The sequence below is a fragment of the Chrysochloris asiatica genome, unplaced genomic scaffold (assembly GCF_000296735.1).
Source record: "Chrysochloris asiatica unplaced genomic scaffold, ChrAsi1.0 scaffold00019, whole genome shotgun sequence".
Lineage (NCBI taxonomy): Eukaryota > Metazoa > Chordata > Mammalia > Afrosoricida > Chrysochloridae > Chrysochloris > Chrysochloris asiatica.
The window spans coordinates 22,919,858-22,935,260 of NW_006408537.1; the positions used below are offsets into that span (position 1 = coordinate 22,919,858).

Sequence of the window (15,403 nt, forward strand, 5' to 3'; positions counted from 1 at the left end):
TAAAGCAAAAGAAACAGCTGAAGTTTCCCTCCAGGGGCTCTGCAGATTTGACCATAGGCTGTCATTGACAAAAGATGTCTCTTTTGGGCCCAGACTATGCAATAGCCATGATGTGGCACTGTAGGATAAACACTGGACTATAACCACAAGGTCAGTAGTTCAAACCCAGCATCCACTTTCAGGGTCACTATGAATCAGACCCAACTCGACAGCACACTACAACATTCCTAGAAAGCTGGAGAATTGCAAACAACCATTGTACCTATTCCATATGCCTTTTTTTTTTTTTTTTCATTGAATTTGAACATTTTATTTAAATTAATAATGTTAAATGGTCTTCAATGTCTTATGCCTTATTTTAAAGATAAAGCCACCATATACTTTAACTATGCAAAAGGCAAAAGAGGTAAAAATTTAACATACACAACCCTGCAATGACAGTACTTAACGTGAATCTATGAGGCCAGGATGGCCAAATTTCATCTCTCATACTTCAGACATATTGTCAGGAGGGACCAGTCACTGGAGAAGGATATCATATTTGGTAAGATGGAGGGTCAGAGAAAAAGAGGAAGTCCCCCAGTGAGATGGATTGGCAAAGTGGCAGCAACAATGGGCTCAAGTGTGGCAACAATTGTGAGGTTGGCCCAGGACCAGAGAGTATTTCGTTTTGATGTGCATAGGGTTGCTATGAGTTGGTACCAACTTGATGGCATCTAATAATGACAACATAATAAAAATAAAAAAATAAAAATACTATGACCTACTGAAATTTATATTCTTCATTCCATATTAAAGAAAAAGATTTATTCAAGTAAGATGAAGAGTGATAAAATACGTTTATTTTTACATATAATATCTGAGATATGTTTAACCTTTCAGGGGAAAAAAATCATACTTCTGCTTTTTTTAAGGTTTTTTTTTTTTTTTTTTTAGGGGTTTGATGGAAATCCTGGAGTACCTGGTCCACGTGGACCAAAGGTATAAAATTCTAAGGCTAATTTTAAAGAATTAATATATTAACCAGCTATATCAGACAAATCAATGTCTTTTGCTCTTTGCACTAACAGAAATATCTTGTTGCACAGGGTGAACGCGGACTGCCAGGAGTCCAGGGCTCTCCTGGTGACATAGGCCCACCAGGGGTAGGGATTCCTGGGCGAATAGTAAGTAAGGTCTTGAAAGCTCTGCTGAATTCAATGTTGAAAAACAAAAGTCCCATGATAAACTTGAATAGGGTAAAAAGAACAGAAAGGTCAGAGTAAGAGGAGAGAATGAATGAGCATTGAGGTTATATCACTAAACAGAGAGGGTATTCACTGTTAACTGAGTTACAGACTCTGATCCCCTAGACACTCATATATACTCATAACCACTTTTGGATTGAAAGTGTTATTTAACCCAGTCTAAATTGGATTCCTTTTGAACTGCAAGGTTGGTGGTTCAAGCTCACCAGCTGCTCCTAGGAAACTCTATACAGGGTCGCTGTGGGTCGGAATTGACTCAATGGCACTTAACAACAAGAACAACAACATATTGGATTCCTGGTGTGGTGCTGTGGGATAATGCATTGGACCGATAAGTTGGTTTGAACTGCAAGGTCAGCGGTTCAAACTCACCAGCCGCTCCTTGGAAAATCTACACAGGGTCGCTCTGAGTCAAAACAGACTCGACAGCACTTACAGTAGACTGTAAATGGTGTCCTGGTGTGGCACTGTGTTAATGCACTGATCTGCAAGGTTGGTTTGAACCACTCTCATCACTTAAGAACACGGCATAAATTTCTAAAAGGGAGTACAAAGTATCATTGATAATATCAGTGATATGGCTATCTATTTTTAAAATAATAAAGGAAAAGTCAGTGAGCACTTGTTGAAGTCAGCTGCTGAAGAATCAGCTCTTCATCACTCAGGTGGCCTATGTTATGTAATAGGGACAGAGCTAAGGTCGATAGTTTCACTGATTATCTATCTTCCAGCCTCCTTTTAGTGACAAGACTTCAACTTCTTACAAGTAAAAATGACGGATTGATGTTTCACTTCTTGTTTCTATAGCTACAGACTAGTTGTGTCAGTTTTTTCAAACAGAGAAAGGACTAAAAGTAGAAAACAGAAAGGAAAGGAAACCCTAAGCCTGTTACTTCCATGGGCAGTCAGTATCTGAATAGACAGAAGTTGGAAACATTGTTTGTGCAGCTGAAGATGTGTGGGTATTGGTGCCGGTAATCAAAGAGACATTCCAGGTATTTGAGTCATGTTAATGATCCCAGCAACAGGAATCCAATTAAATGTTTACCTTCTACCCAAGTGTCTTGGTAGACTTTGAAGCAAACATTCAGTGTGCAAGTCTTGTTGTTCCACTAAACAAATTATAACATTCAGCCCTTTATCCCAGATAAAGATTTATAGACTTTTCTTTCTTGGCCTGAAGGTGGAATTTTGATAGTAGTATCTCATTTTTCTCAGGGCTCCCAAGGACCAACTGGAGAGCCAGGCATTCAGGTAAACTATTTAACCTAGTTGGTTACTTGGCATAGTATATAAGTCTAGCTTATTTTGAAAAAACTGCTGAAAATTATCCTCTTAAGCTAACCAAACCAAATCCACTGCCACTGGGTCAAATCCAAGTCATAGTAACCCTATGTTGTTGTTGTTAAGTGCCGTCAAGTTGGTTCCAGCTCTTAGTGGCCCTGTATATGGTTTTGGAGGAGTTGCTGGTGAATTTGTACAACCAACCTTGTGGTTAACAGTCCAGTACTTATCCTACAGCACCATACCAGGACTCCAGTGACCCTATATGTTGTTGTTGTTAAGTGCCTTTGAGTCAGTTCTGACTCTTAACAACCCTGTATAGGGTTTCAAGGAGCACAGAGTAAAACTGCTCCATAGGTTTTCAAGACTGTAAATCCTTATGGAAGCCTGTTGTTCTGGTAGCGTAGTGGGTACAAATCGGGCTGCGAACCTCAGGGTCAGCAGTTCAAAACTACCAGCTGTTCCGCGGGAGAAAGATGAGGCATTCTGCTCCTGTAAAGATTTATGGCCTCGGAAACCCTGTACAGGGTCTTTATGAGTTGGAACCCACTCCACGGCACATTACAACTACAACTGCACCTCAATATAAAGTAAACGAAAATCCTCACCACTGGACCAATAAATAACATTTTGATACCTGGATAAAAGATTGAATTGAATCCATTTTGCTTGGATCCACAATCAACACTCATGGAAGCAGCAGTCAATAAATCAAATGGCATATTGCATTGGGCAAATCAAGAACAAAGATGTCAGTTTGAGGACTAAGGTGCATCTGACCCAAGTCATGGTGTTTTCATTAGCTTCATATACATGTGAAAGTTCAACAGTGACTTAAAAAAGCCAAGTAAGTATTGTATTATGTTCAAGAAAAATATTAAAAGCACCATGGACTGCTAGAACAACAAACAAATTTGTGTAGGAAGAATTAGAGCCAGAATGTTCCTTAAAGGCCAGTATGATGAGACTTTGTCTCTCCTACTTTGGACATATTATCAGGAAGGACCAGTCCCTGGAGAAAGACATCATGCTGGGTAAAATGAAGGGTCACCAAAAAAGAGTAAGATGGTTTGGCACAGTGGCAGCAGCAGTAGGCTCAAGCTTAATGATATTTGTGAGAATGGTACAGGACCAGGCAGTGTTTTCTTCTGTTGTGCAAAAGGTCCCTATGAGTTAGAGTCTACTCAACGACTCCTGACAACAACTGCCCTATGTGTCTCCCATAGAGTGACTGGGAGGTTCGAATGACAAACCTTTAGGTTCGCAGCCCAACACTTAACCCACTATGCCACCAGCACTCCTTCATCCTCATAAATAACTACTTTTCCCCAACTCCAGGGTCCTCGAGGTCTCCCTGGGTTACCAGGAACTCCAGGCAATAATGTAAGGATCATCTTTGTTTACCACCCCCACCCCCCATTTTAATCTGTACCTATCCAACATGCAGACAATTGAACATGATGCTTCTGTTTTCAGGGCGCTCCAGGACTGGACGGAAAGCCAGGCCTACCAGGCCCCCCAGGTGACCCGGTATGTAGACAGACTGAGTCTGATTTATGTATCTTGAATGTACCCAGAAGCCAAACAGCCTACTAAGCAAGTTTTGCTGTCCAAACTAATTAGAATGCTCAGTGACTGCTTGGTGATTTTGTTTATCGCCATTATTTTGTAGAGGAAAAACCTTCAAACTATGTCAGCATTTTTTTGTCTGTGATAAATACTTATTTCCGAAGGGTATAATTCAGCCGTGCAAGTTTGCCCCAGGCTAAGCCCTGGCATATAATGTCTCAATCCCGTAGAAGATTGAATTAAAATATATACCCAGAATTTCCCTTTTTCTTAATGCTAGTGAATAAATGAATTTCATTTTTTGTAAATTCTCTCCTAAATGCTACATGGCCATTGATTCCATGCCTTTTAAAATGCTGAAATGATTAAATTACTAAACCTGGTTTGAATAGGCTCTTAAAAAAAGAGGCACTAAAAGTGTGTTCCAAAGTTTTATTTTCAGTTAAATCCTTACTTTGAGCGACAGTGAAATCCCTTTAAATAGCCTCAGAATCGGCAGTTATAATTTGAGAGGCCATATGGTACATGGCATTGTATTAAGAGTTTTTTATAATAAAATCCAAATCTGTCCTCTCAGTTCTAAACCTCACAAATCCTTCCACCTCCCACACTGTTCGGGCCTTATGTGCTTTTATAAGCTACGTGCAGAGGCATATTATGGACTTACTTTAGCTCCTCCACTGAGAGAATCATGTGTATATTATCTGAGAATCCTGTAAAGTATTACTAGCATTTACAGAGTAGCTTTCTGAAAGGTCATTTTAAGACATGAACCTAAAACCCTGGCCAAGTTCCCTCAGTGTCTGTCTTGCCCATCGTGTAAGCCAACTGTAGGCTCTTTTGAGCTTCAGTGAGAAATTACTTTAAGGCACACTATCTAGTAGGGTTCATATTTTCTCGACAACTAGATAATTTGCTTGGCAGAGCAGTGATTTATTTTAGTAAATGATTTATCTTCCTGTATTATTTAAAACCATTAATGCATTTGGGACAGTGTAGTAGTTACCATGACATTAAAATATGAAATGTGATGCAGGATCAAAACAATGATATATGTGTGTCTGCGTGTTCATTGTACAAGAATAATGAACATTTTTCAAACTAATTATGAATTTTCTCAGGGGCATGTGTCTATCTCTTCATAAGAAACTTAATATTAAACCAGTGATTCTGACAGTGAAACTCTAGAAGTCCCATGACAAATCTCAACTGGCATGGTATTTCCAAGAAAAATATCTGTACTATATACAATGTATTACATGCTTGTATTATACACATGTATATGTATAACTACATAGTCACTTTTTTCTCCTCCTTAACTGTAGATTGCACTTCCTCTCTTGGGAGACATCGGTGTCTTGCTCAAGGTACTCTGTTGCTATGTATGAAATTATGTGTTGATTTCCTGGAAAATCAGAGAGAAAATCTTTTCCAGGAATTCATTGACTGTCTTAGCCTGAACTACAATTCAGTTTTTAAATGGCAGCGCATCTTTAGAATAGAAAAGGAATATGTACCGTATGCCATTCATACTAATCCTGCCACTCATCTTCATTCTGAGTGTGTCGGGGGAGAGGAGAAGGGGGCATGAGTTCTGAGATGAAGTGTCATTGACACCCTTGAGTAAATCATTCCTTCTTGTCTAGAGGAACAGATTTATCTTAATGAGTGTTTACCCGCCCTGGCTCACCACTGTGAAACCTAATCCTTCTCACTGTTTCTACCCTGGCCAGTCCCAGGATGAAAACCAGTGCTACTCAATGAACAGCTAGCTTACCAGGCTGCGTGTTGATGTCATGGGATTTTACAAAATGAACTTCAAAATTCCAAAGCCAACAATTGCCCTGACATCTGTTACCCTGTTAAATAACGATTATCTCTACTTATTATCCATCACAGAGGAGAATGAATCTTGCTATAAATACTAATTTTTTCCTCTAATAATTATCTGGAGTCCTAGTGTGGTACTGTAGAATAAGCACTGTACTGCTAAGCACAAGGTTGGCAGTTCAGACCCACCAATGGTCCTCAGAAATCCTATACAAGGTTGCTATGAATTAGAGCTGACTTGATAGCACTTAACAACATCTATGAAACAGATAGGGGAGTGTTAATAATGGGACAGCGTTGAGATTATCTAGGTGCAGGTTTCTGCATGGTATGCTAAGATCAGCATGAGTGAATTCAAGGGATAAAGGCTACCCCTTTATACTCACACCTAATATATGTATCCATAGATTTGTGGACATTGTATATGTATATACACACACACAGAGTTAGAATGTATGTGTGTATATATGTGATTCATTTACTATTCCTAGCACTTAACTCAGTGTTTCACACATGACCTGTTTAACAGTAGAAAGGCAGGAATATTTGCTGAGTAGAATCAGAAAAATTTAAGAGTTCAAGTATACTTTTTAGGGGTAAGAATTTTGAAGGTGAATGTATGAATGTAAATATGAGTATAAATATAAAATTTGTATTAGATGAGTTTGCAAGTTACAATTAAATGCATGACAATATCCTCCTTTACTTACATCATCACATCTAATCTTCACACTAGTTCTTTGAGTTTAGGGTGTAACACTAACATTCCTATTCTATTGTTGTTAAATGCTGCCCAGTCAGTTCTGACTCAGCAACATATATATGATTTCCAAGGAGCGGCTGGTAAGATTGAGCCGCCGACCTTGCTGTTCAAATCGACCTTGTGGTCCAAACTGACCTTGCAGTCCAGTCTTTATCCTACAAGGCCACACTACGACTCCAATTCTATGAAATGAGAGTATTGAATTTTGAAGTGATTAAGTAACTTACTCACAATACAAAGCTAGTAAGTATAACAGTAATACTGGAACATAGATGTTCAAACATTTTATTCTAGATTCTTTGTAAGGACAACCATGTTATAAATGGCAGGATTGTAGGAGTTAGATTATTCCAAAATAGTTAGGGTCCTGGTGTGACACTGTAGGATATGCACTGAGCTTGGTGGCTCAAACCTACCAGCTCCTCCTTGGAAACTCTATACAGGGTCGTTGTGAGTTGGAACTGACTTGACGGTACTTTACAGCAACAACAACAGCCATTGTTACAGTCTTGTCATCTCACTAGTTTTCTGTGTCACAGGACTGCCAGTTGGTAAACGGTACGCTGTTGTTAGGTACCCTCAAGTCAGTTCCAACTCATACCAGCCCTATATACAACAAAACAAAACACTGCCCAGTTCTGCACCATTCTCACAATTGCTGCAATGTTTGAGCCCATTTTTGCAGCTACTGTGTCCACCCATATCTTTGAGGGTCCTCCTCATTTTCACTGACTATGCAATGGCATTATATGTCCTTCTCCAAAGTGTCATGTCCATCTCCAGGAACTGGTCCCTAAAGTACATGAGACAAAGTCGGACCATCCTCGCTTCTAAAAAAAACCATTTTGGTTATACTTCTACCAAAACAGATTTGTTCATTTTTCTGTCAGTCCTTGCTTGGTATACTTTATATTCTTCACACACACTATAATTAAAAGACTTCAGTTCTTATTCTGTCTCACTTATTCAGTGTTCAGTTTTCACAAAGATATGAGGGGATTGAAAATACATGGTTTGGTTCAGGCCTACCTTAGTCTTCAAAGTGACATCTTTGATTTTTAATACTTTAGACAGAGATCTTTTGCAGCAGATTTGCCCAATGCAATATGTTGCAATATGTTTGCCCAATTCAATATTTCTTGACTGCTGCTTCCGTGGACATTGATTATGGATTCAAGTAAAATGAAATTCTTAAAAACATCAGTCTTTTTTCCACCTTTCATAATGTTGTTTATTGATTCAGTTGTGAGGATTTTTGGGGAGCTTTTTATGTTGAGACATTATATTTGCTGTATGTTTATGTATAATGTGGAGTCCTGGTTTGGTTCCATAGGATAAGCACTGAAGCACAAGGTAGGTTTGAAACACAAAGTCAGTCATTCAAATCCACCAGCCACTCTTCGGGAGCTCTATACAAAGTCCCTATGAAACCCACAACAAATGTATGGAACCTACTCCATGACACTTTACAATAACAGTCTGTACTGAAGGCTATCATCTTTCATCTTCATTTGTAAGTGCTTCAAGTCTTCTTCCAATGCTGATGCTGTGTTCTTCTTCATATATCTAGGTTCTCAGATTATTTGCTCAGTATAAACAATGAGTAAGTATGATGAAAGAATACAACCCTGACACACACCTTTCCAGATTTTAAACCATGCAATATCCCCTTGTTCTGCTCTATCAGCTACCTCTTGGTCTATGTACAGGTTTCACATGAGTACAATTAAGTACTCTGGAATTCCTATCCTTTGCAATATTATCTAAAATATAATTGATTATGATCGACAGAATCAAATACCTTTGCATAGTTAGTGAAAGACAGGTAAACATCTTTCTGGTATGCTTTGCTATTAGCCAAGATCCATGTATTATCAATACTGATATCCGTCTTACACATATAATTCTGAATGTGGCTTGAATTTCTGACAGTTCCCTATCAATGTACTGCTACAACCATTTTTAAATATCTTTTGTGGAATTTTACTTGTGTATAATATTTATGTAATTATTTGATAATTTCTTCATTATGTTGGATCACCTTTCTTTGGAATGGCTACAAATATGGATCTCTGTCTTCCAAATTTCTTGGCACAGGCAAGTGTTCACCTCCACGTCTGCATCCATATCTTGAAACAATTCAATTGGTATTCCATCAATTCCTAGAGCTTTGTTTTCACCATCACCTTTAGTATAGTTTGAACTTCTTTAAATTTCATAGTTTCTTGATCAGAGGGTAATAAAATGATTGACTATCAAAATAATTCTCTTTGGTACAGTAACTCTGTATATTCCTTTACATCTTCTTTTGAGGCTTCCTGTAGCATTTAATATTTTTGTCCATAAAGACCTTCAATACTGTAACTCGTGGTACATCTGATTATAATACTTATTTGTCTATTCAAGTCACCCTTTGAAATCTTATGTCAGCTGTTTTACTTCATTGTTTGTTTCTTGTGCTTTAGCTAGTCTCCGTTCAAAAGCAAACTTTAGAGTTTCTTTTGCAGTTTTCATTTTTTCTATCTTTTTAATTACCTTTTGGCTTTTTCATGTATGATGTTTTTTGAAGTCATCCCACATCTCATCTGGCCTTTGGTCATTAGTGTTCAATGTTTCAAATCTGTTCTTTTATTTATTTATTGTGATCTGAATGATAGTTTACATGGGAGAACATCAGCTTTATGCCATCGTTTCATTGCAATGACTACAATCTCCTCTGAGCATCATCATTCAACAGTATTTGCTTCTATTCCCTCTACTTTTCTTTTTTTTTTCTTTTTTTGTGGGGGGGGGAGGTTGGGGAGTAGTACACAAAAACATTCACAAATCTATAATTTAAACCATCAAATGGCACATTCTGCAAGCCTGCCTCCTGGCCACCAGCACTCAGTCTCTCTCTTTCTATGAGTCTAGAGTCCTCAGCTGTTCCCTCTCTCCATGTCCTCATATCTGCCTCCATCTCTGGTGTCGCTGCTTCTCTGGATAGGGTCCCGCATTCCACTTGTGCTCTTCTCCCTTGTTGGTCCTAAAGGTCCTCTGTTTCTGAAATGTAAGATTAACTACTCTCCCATTTTTGTTACAAAGCTTCTACCTTTATAATTGTGACAGTCGCAATTAGTCATGATGACAGTTATTCACTATTGAATCTTAAGAATCTTATCCCCATCTCTTTTCACCAGAGCCATGTAGACAAGATGAAAACTATTCAATGGGGACTCTATCTTCCCCTGCACACTTTTAAACTCCTTCTTGAAAAATTGTAAGCCAATCACTTTGTGCCTTTACTACCCCCTCATTTTAGGTAGCCAATGTCTAAGTTGCCCATCCCTATCTACCCTGTATACAGAGGGATAGGATTGATACTTGATGTGAAGGCTCTTTCCCTCTCAGTTGGTATTCTGAGCTACTACATCCATAAATATAGGTCAATTACATCAAATTGTAGAAATTTACACTCATTTCATTTATCAAAAAAATGTTTATCTTCCTCTAGTAAATTTCCGATTATCGAGTCATCGAAGCTAGGTCAAATGAGTACTATCTGCAAGTTTGGGCATTCTTGTGCATCTCCCCTCACTTCATATCAACTGGAAGCATCACTCTCAACTCTAGGCCTCAGTGGCTATGTCCTTGCCCATGGGCTCAGTAGTCCCCAGGTCTCATCACACTTTGGACCAACCAGCCTTTCCTCTTCTCTCTGTCATCTCCAGGTCAACAGGAGTCAATGGACCGTGATTGAACTCAACCCATTTCTTCATTGCTGCCTTTCCCTCTCTTCCACTCACATTGTGGTCACTGGCAAACTTACATGTCTGCTCATGTGATCCCTTTGAGTTTCCATCTTAGAGAGGGGTTTGTCCTGAAGGGACTTGATTGCTTGCCTTGATGGCTTTCCGGAGAACAATTTGCTTGTTCTTGTAGTAGCCAATCATACTGCCATTTTTGTTTTGGTTTTTTCCTGGTGATCTTTCTTTAAAGAAGTATCTCTGTTGCTCTAGCTGTTCCAGACTGGTCTGCTTGTCTTTTCTAGTGGGAATGCCCCACCTCAGAAGATTCTGGATGGGGCTTAGGATTCCACCTAAGGTCCTATATGCTGCAAAGGCTCCACAAGAGGCCTATTTCACTGGGCAAGATCTAGAACACCTTTTAGATATTCCTATCAGTTATAGGCTGAACAAATCTATTCTTGAGAAGATCTCTAAATTCAGATTTTATTGTACTCCAGGTTGTATTTTGGATCTTGTGGAATTGCTTTTCTTCAGCTTTAGCTTGAAGCTAACCCATGGTTTTGTTCTTACTAATATTAAACTTCTCCATTATTCTTTCAACAGATGTAGTAATATAGGTTCCTATGTATTCTATCTGGTGAGGTACACATTTATAGTCACCATTTATGTTATTGAAATAAGGTGTTTGCAATAAATAAATCATTGGCCTTTCACAAGATTTCCAATGTAGTTTCCATCACCAAGGCTTTATTTTTCAACTGCAGATACTTCTTTGTTTCCAACTTTTACATTCCAATCACCAGTAATTATCACTGCATCTTGATTGCATGTTTGATCAGTTTCAGACGGTAGAAGTTGGTAAAGATCTTGTGCAGTCTGGAATTTATTTTCAGATTAATGGGAAAGATGAAGAAATTAAATTTGTAATTATTAAATTAAATTTCTTCACCTTTGGCATTAGTGATTGGTATGTAAATTTGAATAATATGAAGGGATTTCCATGTTCGTGGAAAATACCACTATCTTTTATATATTCCCTCTTCAATACATTACCCATGAACATTAAATCAATTCCAAGACATAGTGATTCTCTAGGATTTAGTAGGAATTGCTCCCACTGAGTTTTCAAGACTAAAATCTTTACTGCAACATCTTTCTCCCATGGAGCAGATGGCAGGTTTGGAATTATAGACTTTTTGTTTAGCATCCAAGTGCTTAACCAATGAACCACCAAGGCTCCTTCTTTAACATAATGTTGTTGTTGTTATGTGCCTTAGGGTCAGTTCCAACTCATAGCAACCATATGTACAGTAGAATAAAACACTGCCTGGTCCTGCACCATCCTCACAATTGCTATATTTGAGCCTATTATTGCAACCACTGTGTCAGTCCATCTCATTAAGGATGTTCCTCTTTTCCTCTGATCCTCTACTTTACCAAGCATGATGTCCTTCTCCAGGAATTTGTTCCTTCTAATGACATATCCAAAGTACATAAAAGGAAGTCTTGCCATCCTTGTTTCTCAGGTGCATTCTGGCTGCACTAATTTCTTGTTTGTTTGTTTGTTTGTTTTTCTGTCAGTCCGTGGTATTCTTTACCAACACCAACATTCAAATGCATCAATTCTTCTCTGGTCTTCCTTATTTATTGTCAAGCTTCCAGTTGTGTTTGAGGTGATTGAAAACACCATGGCTTGGGCTAAGCTACCTTAGTCCTCAAAGTGACGTCTTCACTCTTTAGCACTTTATGGAGGTCTTTTACAGGAGATTTTCCCAATGCAGTATGGCATTTGATTTCTTAATTGCTGTTTTCATGGGCACTGATTATGGATCCAAGTAAAAGGATGCAGGTGGTAATATTAGTTTGAGAAATTCTAGCCTCCTTTAATATATTCAAGCTCTGAGAAAGTCCACCATTAAGAGAAATGTTTGAACTTCCCCACCTCCCAGCCACCACCACCATCAGTTTTTAGGCAATTGGCCTCAGAACCTTTTCAATATTGTGCAAAATAGAAACACATTTTTGGAAATTAGACTCATACTAATATTCATTGAGTCAAAAGTATTGGATTTGCATAGCCATGGACTTTTTTTTTTTTTTTCGCTAAGTTCATTAACGGCAAGCTCTGTTCCCTATTGGAGTATACCTATTCTGCATTTCATATTTTTGCCAAAATTTTATTTATTTTATTGTTGCATTTGAGAATATACCAGCAAATCATACACTAAGTCAACAGTTCCTGTATTTGAAATGTAAGTACATTCATTGCATTCTTCAAGTTATAAATCCATTCTCACTCTCTCTTTCTGAGTTGTTCCTTCCTCATTAACTGCATTTCATTTTTTGATATATTTCTCTTTGGTGATAAAGAAGAAAGTAAGGCTTATATTCATCCTATCTTCTGTTGTTTGTTAAAACTAAATGATCTTCCCCTTATTATATTCCTTTCCAGGTTTTTTTTGTTTTTTTTTAATTCTAACAATTTTTAAAAAAGATACCCCTTTTAGGGCTTTTCTCAGATGCTTTTCCTTTAGCTATATGATAAGACTTCTGTTTATCTGGTGAGCTCAGACACTTAAATTCAGGCTCTCCCAGATCAGCTAAAGGTTACAGAGAAGGCAATGGAAAGGTAATTCTACTTAGATTTTCTATCAGCATTTGGATTTGACACAAGTCAAGTCCAAGTCACTCAAGTAGTTATTTCTCACATGAGTGCTTCCACTGACAAACAGAATGTTAGCAAACTGTATTTAGAGTCCTTCAACTAATTTTTCACTTCCAAAGAGAAATCTTTTCTTTACAGTTCATTCCTTTCATGTCTTCCTTTTTCTCTTTCTTCTTTATCTCCTTTCCTTTCTTTCTCTGTCTTTCATATGGTTTCTGCAATTGGTTACATGAGTTCCGTAATCTTGCTGATTATCCCTAACTTTATTATCTATCCTGTATGCTTACTAAGCAATTGAAACTCATTCTGAATCCTCAACTTCTATTTCTTTGTATTTGGGATTCTTAATCTAAATATTATCATAGTCACTTTTTAAAATAGCAGCTCATTAATACCCTAAGCAAATACCATTTACCTTGATTTGCATATAGTTTTTTTCCCATTAAAAATTAATAATAGCAAATTCAATTAGGTAAATTGTTTTTAGAAAGTAGAATGATCTATTAATTGCCATATTGCTTATCACTGACAAAGGTTCAATAAAACCTCAAGTATGATCAAACTTTACTCTTACAGACTGTTTTATGAATCCTCTCAGTAACCATATGTTTATTCTCATTAGAACTTCTGTGGCAATTGTCAATCCAGTATTCCTGGACTGAAAAGCAACAAAGAAGAAGGAGGTGCTGGTGAGCCTGGGAAGTATGATTTTACAGTCCAGAAGGTAAGAAGTTTCATTAAATGTTTATAGAACTGTAAGTTACATCTTGCAGTTTCTCAGTTTTGCTTCTGCCTGTCCTCCAGGGTGATACAGGGCCACGGGGTCCTCCAGGAATTCCAGGCAGAGAGGGACCAAAGGTAAGGAATCTCTCCTCAGTTCACCTCCTGTGACAATCAATTCATTGTTAAAAAAAAAAAGATACTCATTTTTTTTAAACATACTTTTTAGAAAAATTTTGGGAAAGTAGTATAAAAGCCATTTACAAATGCTACCATTTATCTATTCCCTGACACTGACTATGCCCCAACTGTTTGAGAAGAGATTTTTCATTATTCCAAACGGTGACAAAACTGGTTGAGTGTGCTTGCTAAATGTATTGTCTTTTTAGGGAAGCAAAGGAGAGCGGGGCTACCCTGGAATACCTGGAGACAAAGGTGATGAGGTAAAAGATTCTTCTCGGATAATATAACCCTACTATTAACTCTCTTTACTTGACTCAACAGAGGAAGGACATCAATTTTTAGCCCTTGTTTAATGTTGTTGTTGCTGTTGCATGCCTTTGAGTCGGTTCCAACTCTTAGTGACCCTGTCTAGGGTTTCTGAGGCTTTAAATTATTGTGGGAAAGAAAGCTTCATCTTTCTCCAGCAGAGTGGTTGATGGGCTCCAACCACGAATCTTGTGGTTTGCAGTCCAGCGATTATCACAGGGAGCCTCCATGCTCCCCTGTTTAATGTTAGAACAAATAAAAATAATGACTTGGGTTAGGTAGGTCTTTGCAAATTCTATCTGGTTCTAAATAATAATGATATGTTGATATTTATAACAAAATTAAGGTACCAAGTTAACATACAATCAGTTTAGGTTTTACTGATTACATATAGCAGATAATAACCGCAGGTCTCTTTCAAGATTAAATTAAGAGGGAGGAGAAAGGGAGAAATTACTGAAAAGATTCCCAAAGTAGCTAATGAAATGGAAGGAAACGTTTAAATATCAGGATAAAGATAAGAGCTGCTCCCTAACTCAGCACAACTTTCCTTAGACTCTGCTGTAACATGATTCAACTCTAACAACCAACCTTGGTTTTTCTGTCTCTTGTATACTTTCAAAACCCTGAAAGAACAACAACAACAACAAAACTATAAAAAGAAACTGATTAGACTAGTTTGGATCAACCACCGACACTTTGGACCAGGATTCAAAGTCAAATGCACTTTTTGAAATAATGACACATTTTTCTGACTCTTAGCTATGGTAACGATCAGGATGTAATTCTTTTCCTGCATAATTCACATTAACTCTTAGAAAAACCAATTAGAATGATGAATTGTTGATAGTTTAAACAGTTTTGATACTAATAATTCTTAATGAAAGTAAGTATGCCATCTGGCATATATTAACCTTGATGTTAGAAAAGCATACTGGTGTAAAGTATATCTGTTTTTTTCTAAGAAGTCTTAGTATGGTGGTGCAGAATAATGCACTGGACTGCAAGCTTGGTTTGAACCACAATGTCAGCTGTTCAAACTCACCCGGCACTCTTCAAAAACAGTATGCAGAGTCGCTATGTGTTGGAACAACTCAACAGCCTAACA

General features: G+C 37.7%; 1 protein-coding gene across 1 annotated transcript in view; it reads left to right on the plus strand.

Annotated features, from left to right (window-relative positions):
* COL19A1 (collagen, type XIX, alpha 1) overlaps positions 1–15,403 on the plus strand; it is a 506,470-nt gene that overhangs the window by 414,883 nt on the left and 76,184 nt on the right. The window contains exons 29-37 of the mRNA XM_006835782.1: positions 937–981; positions 1,089–1,166; positions 2,466–2,501; positions 3,870–3,914; positions 4,008–4,061; positions 5,426–5,467; positions 13,709–13,810; positions 13,891–13,944; positions 14,196–14,249. Of these exons, the coding sequence (XP_006835845.1) occupies positions 937–981; positions 1,089–1,166; positions 2,466–2,501; positions 3,870–3,914; positions 4,008–4,061; positions 5,426–5,467; positions 13,709–13,810; positions 13,891–13,944; positions 14,196–14,249 (510 nt within the window). The remainder of the gene's footprint in view (positions 1–936; positions 982–1,088; positions 1,167–2,465; positions 2,502–3,869; positions 3,915–4,007; positions 4,062–5,425; positions 5,468–13,708; positions 13,811–13,890; positions 13,945–14,195; positions 14,250–15,403) is intronic.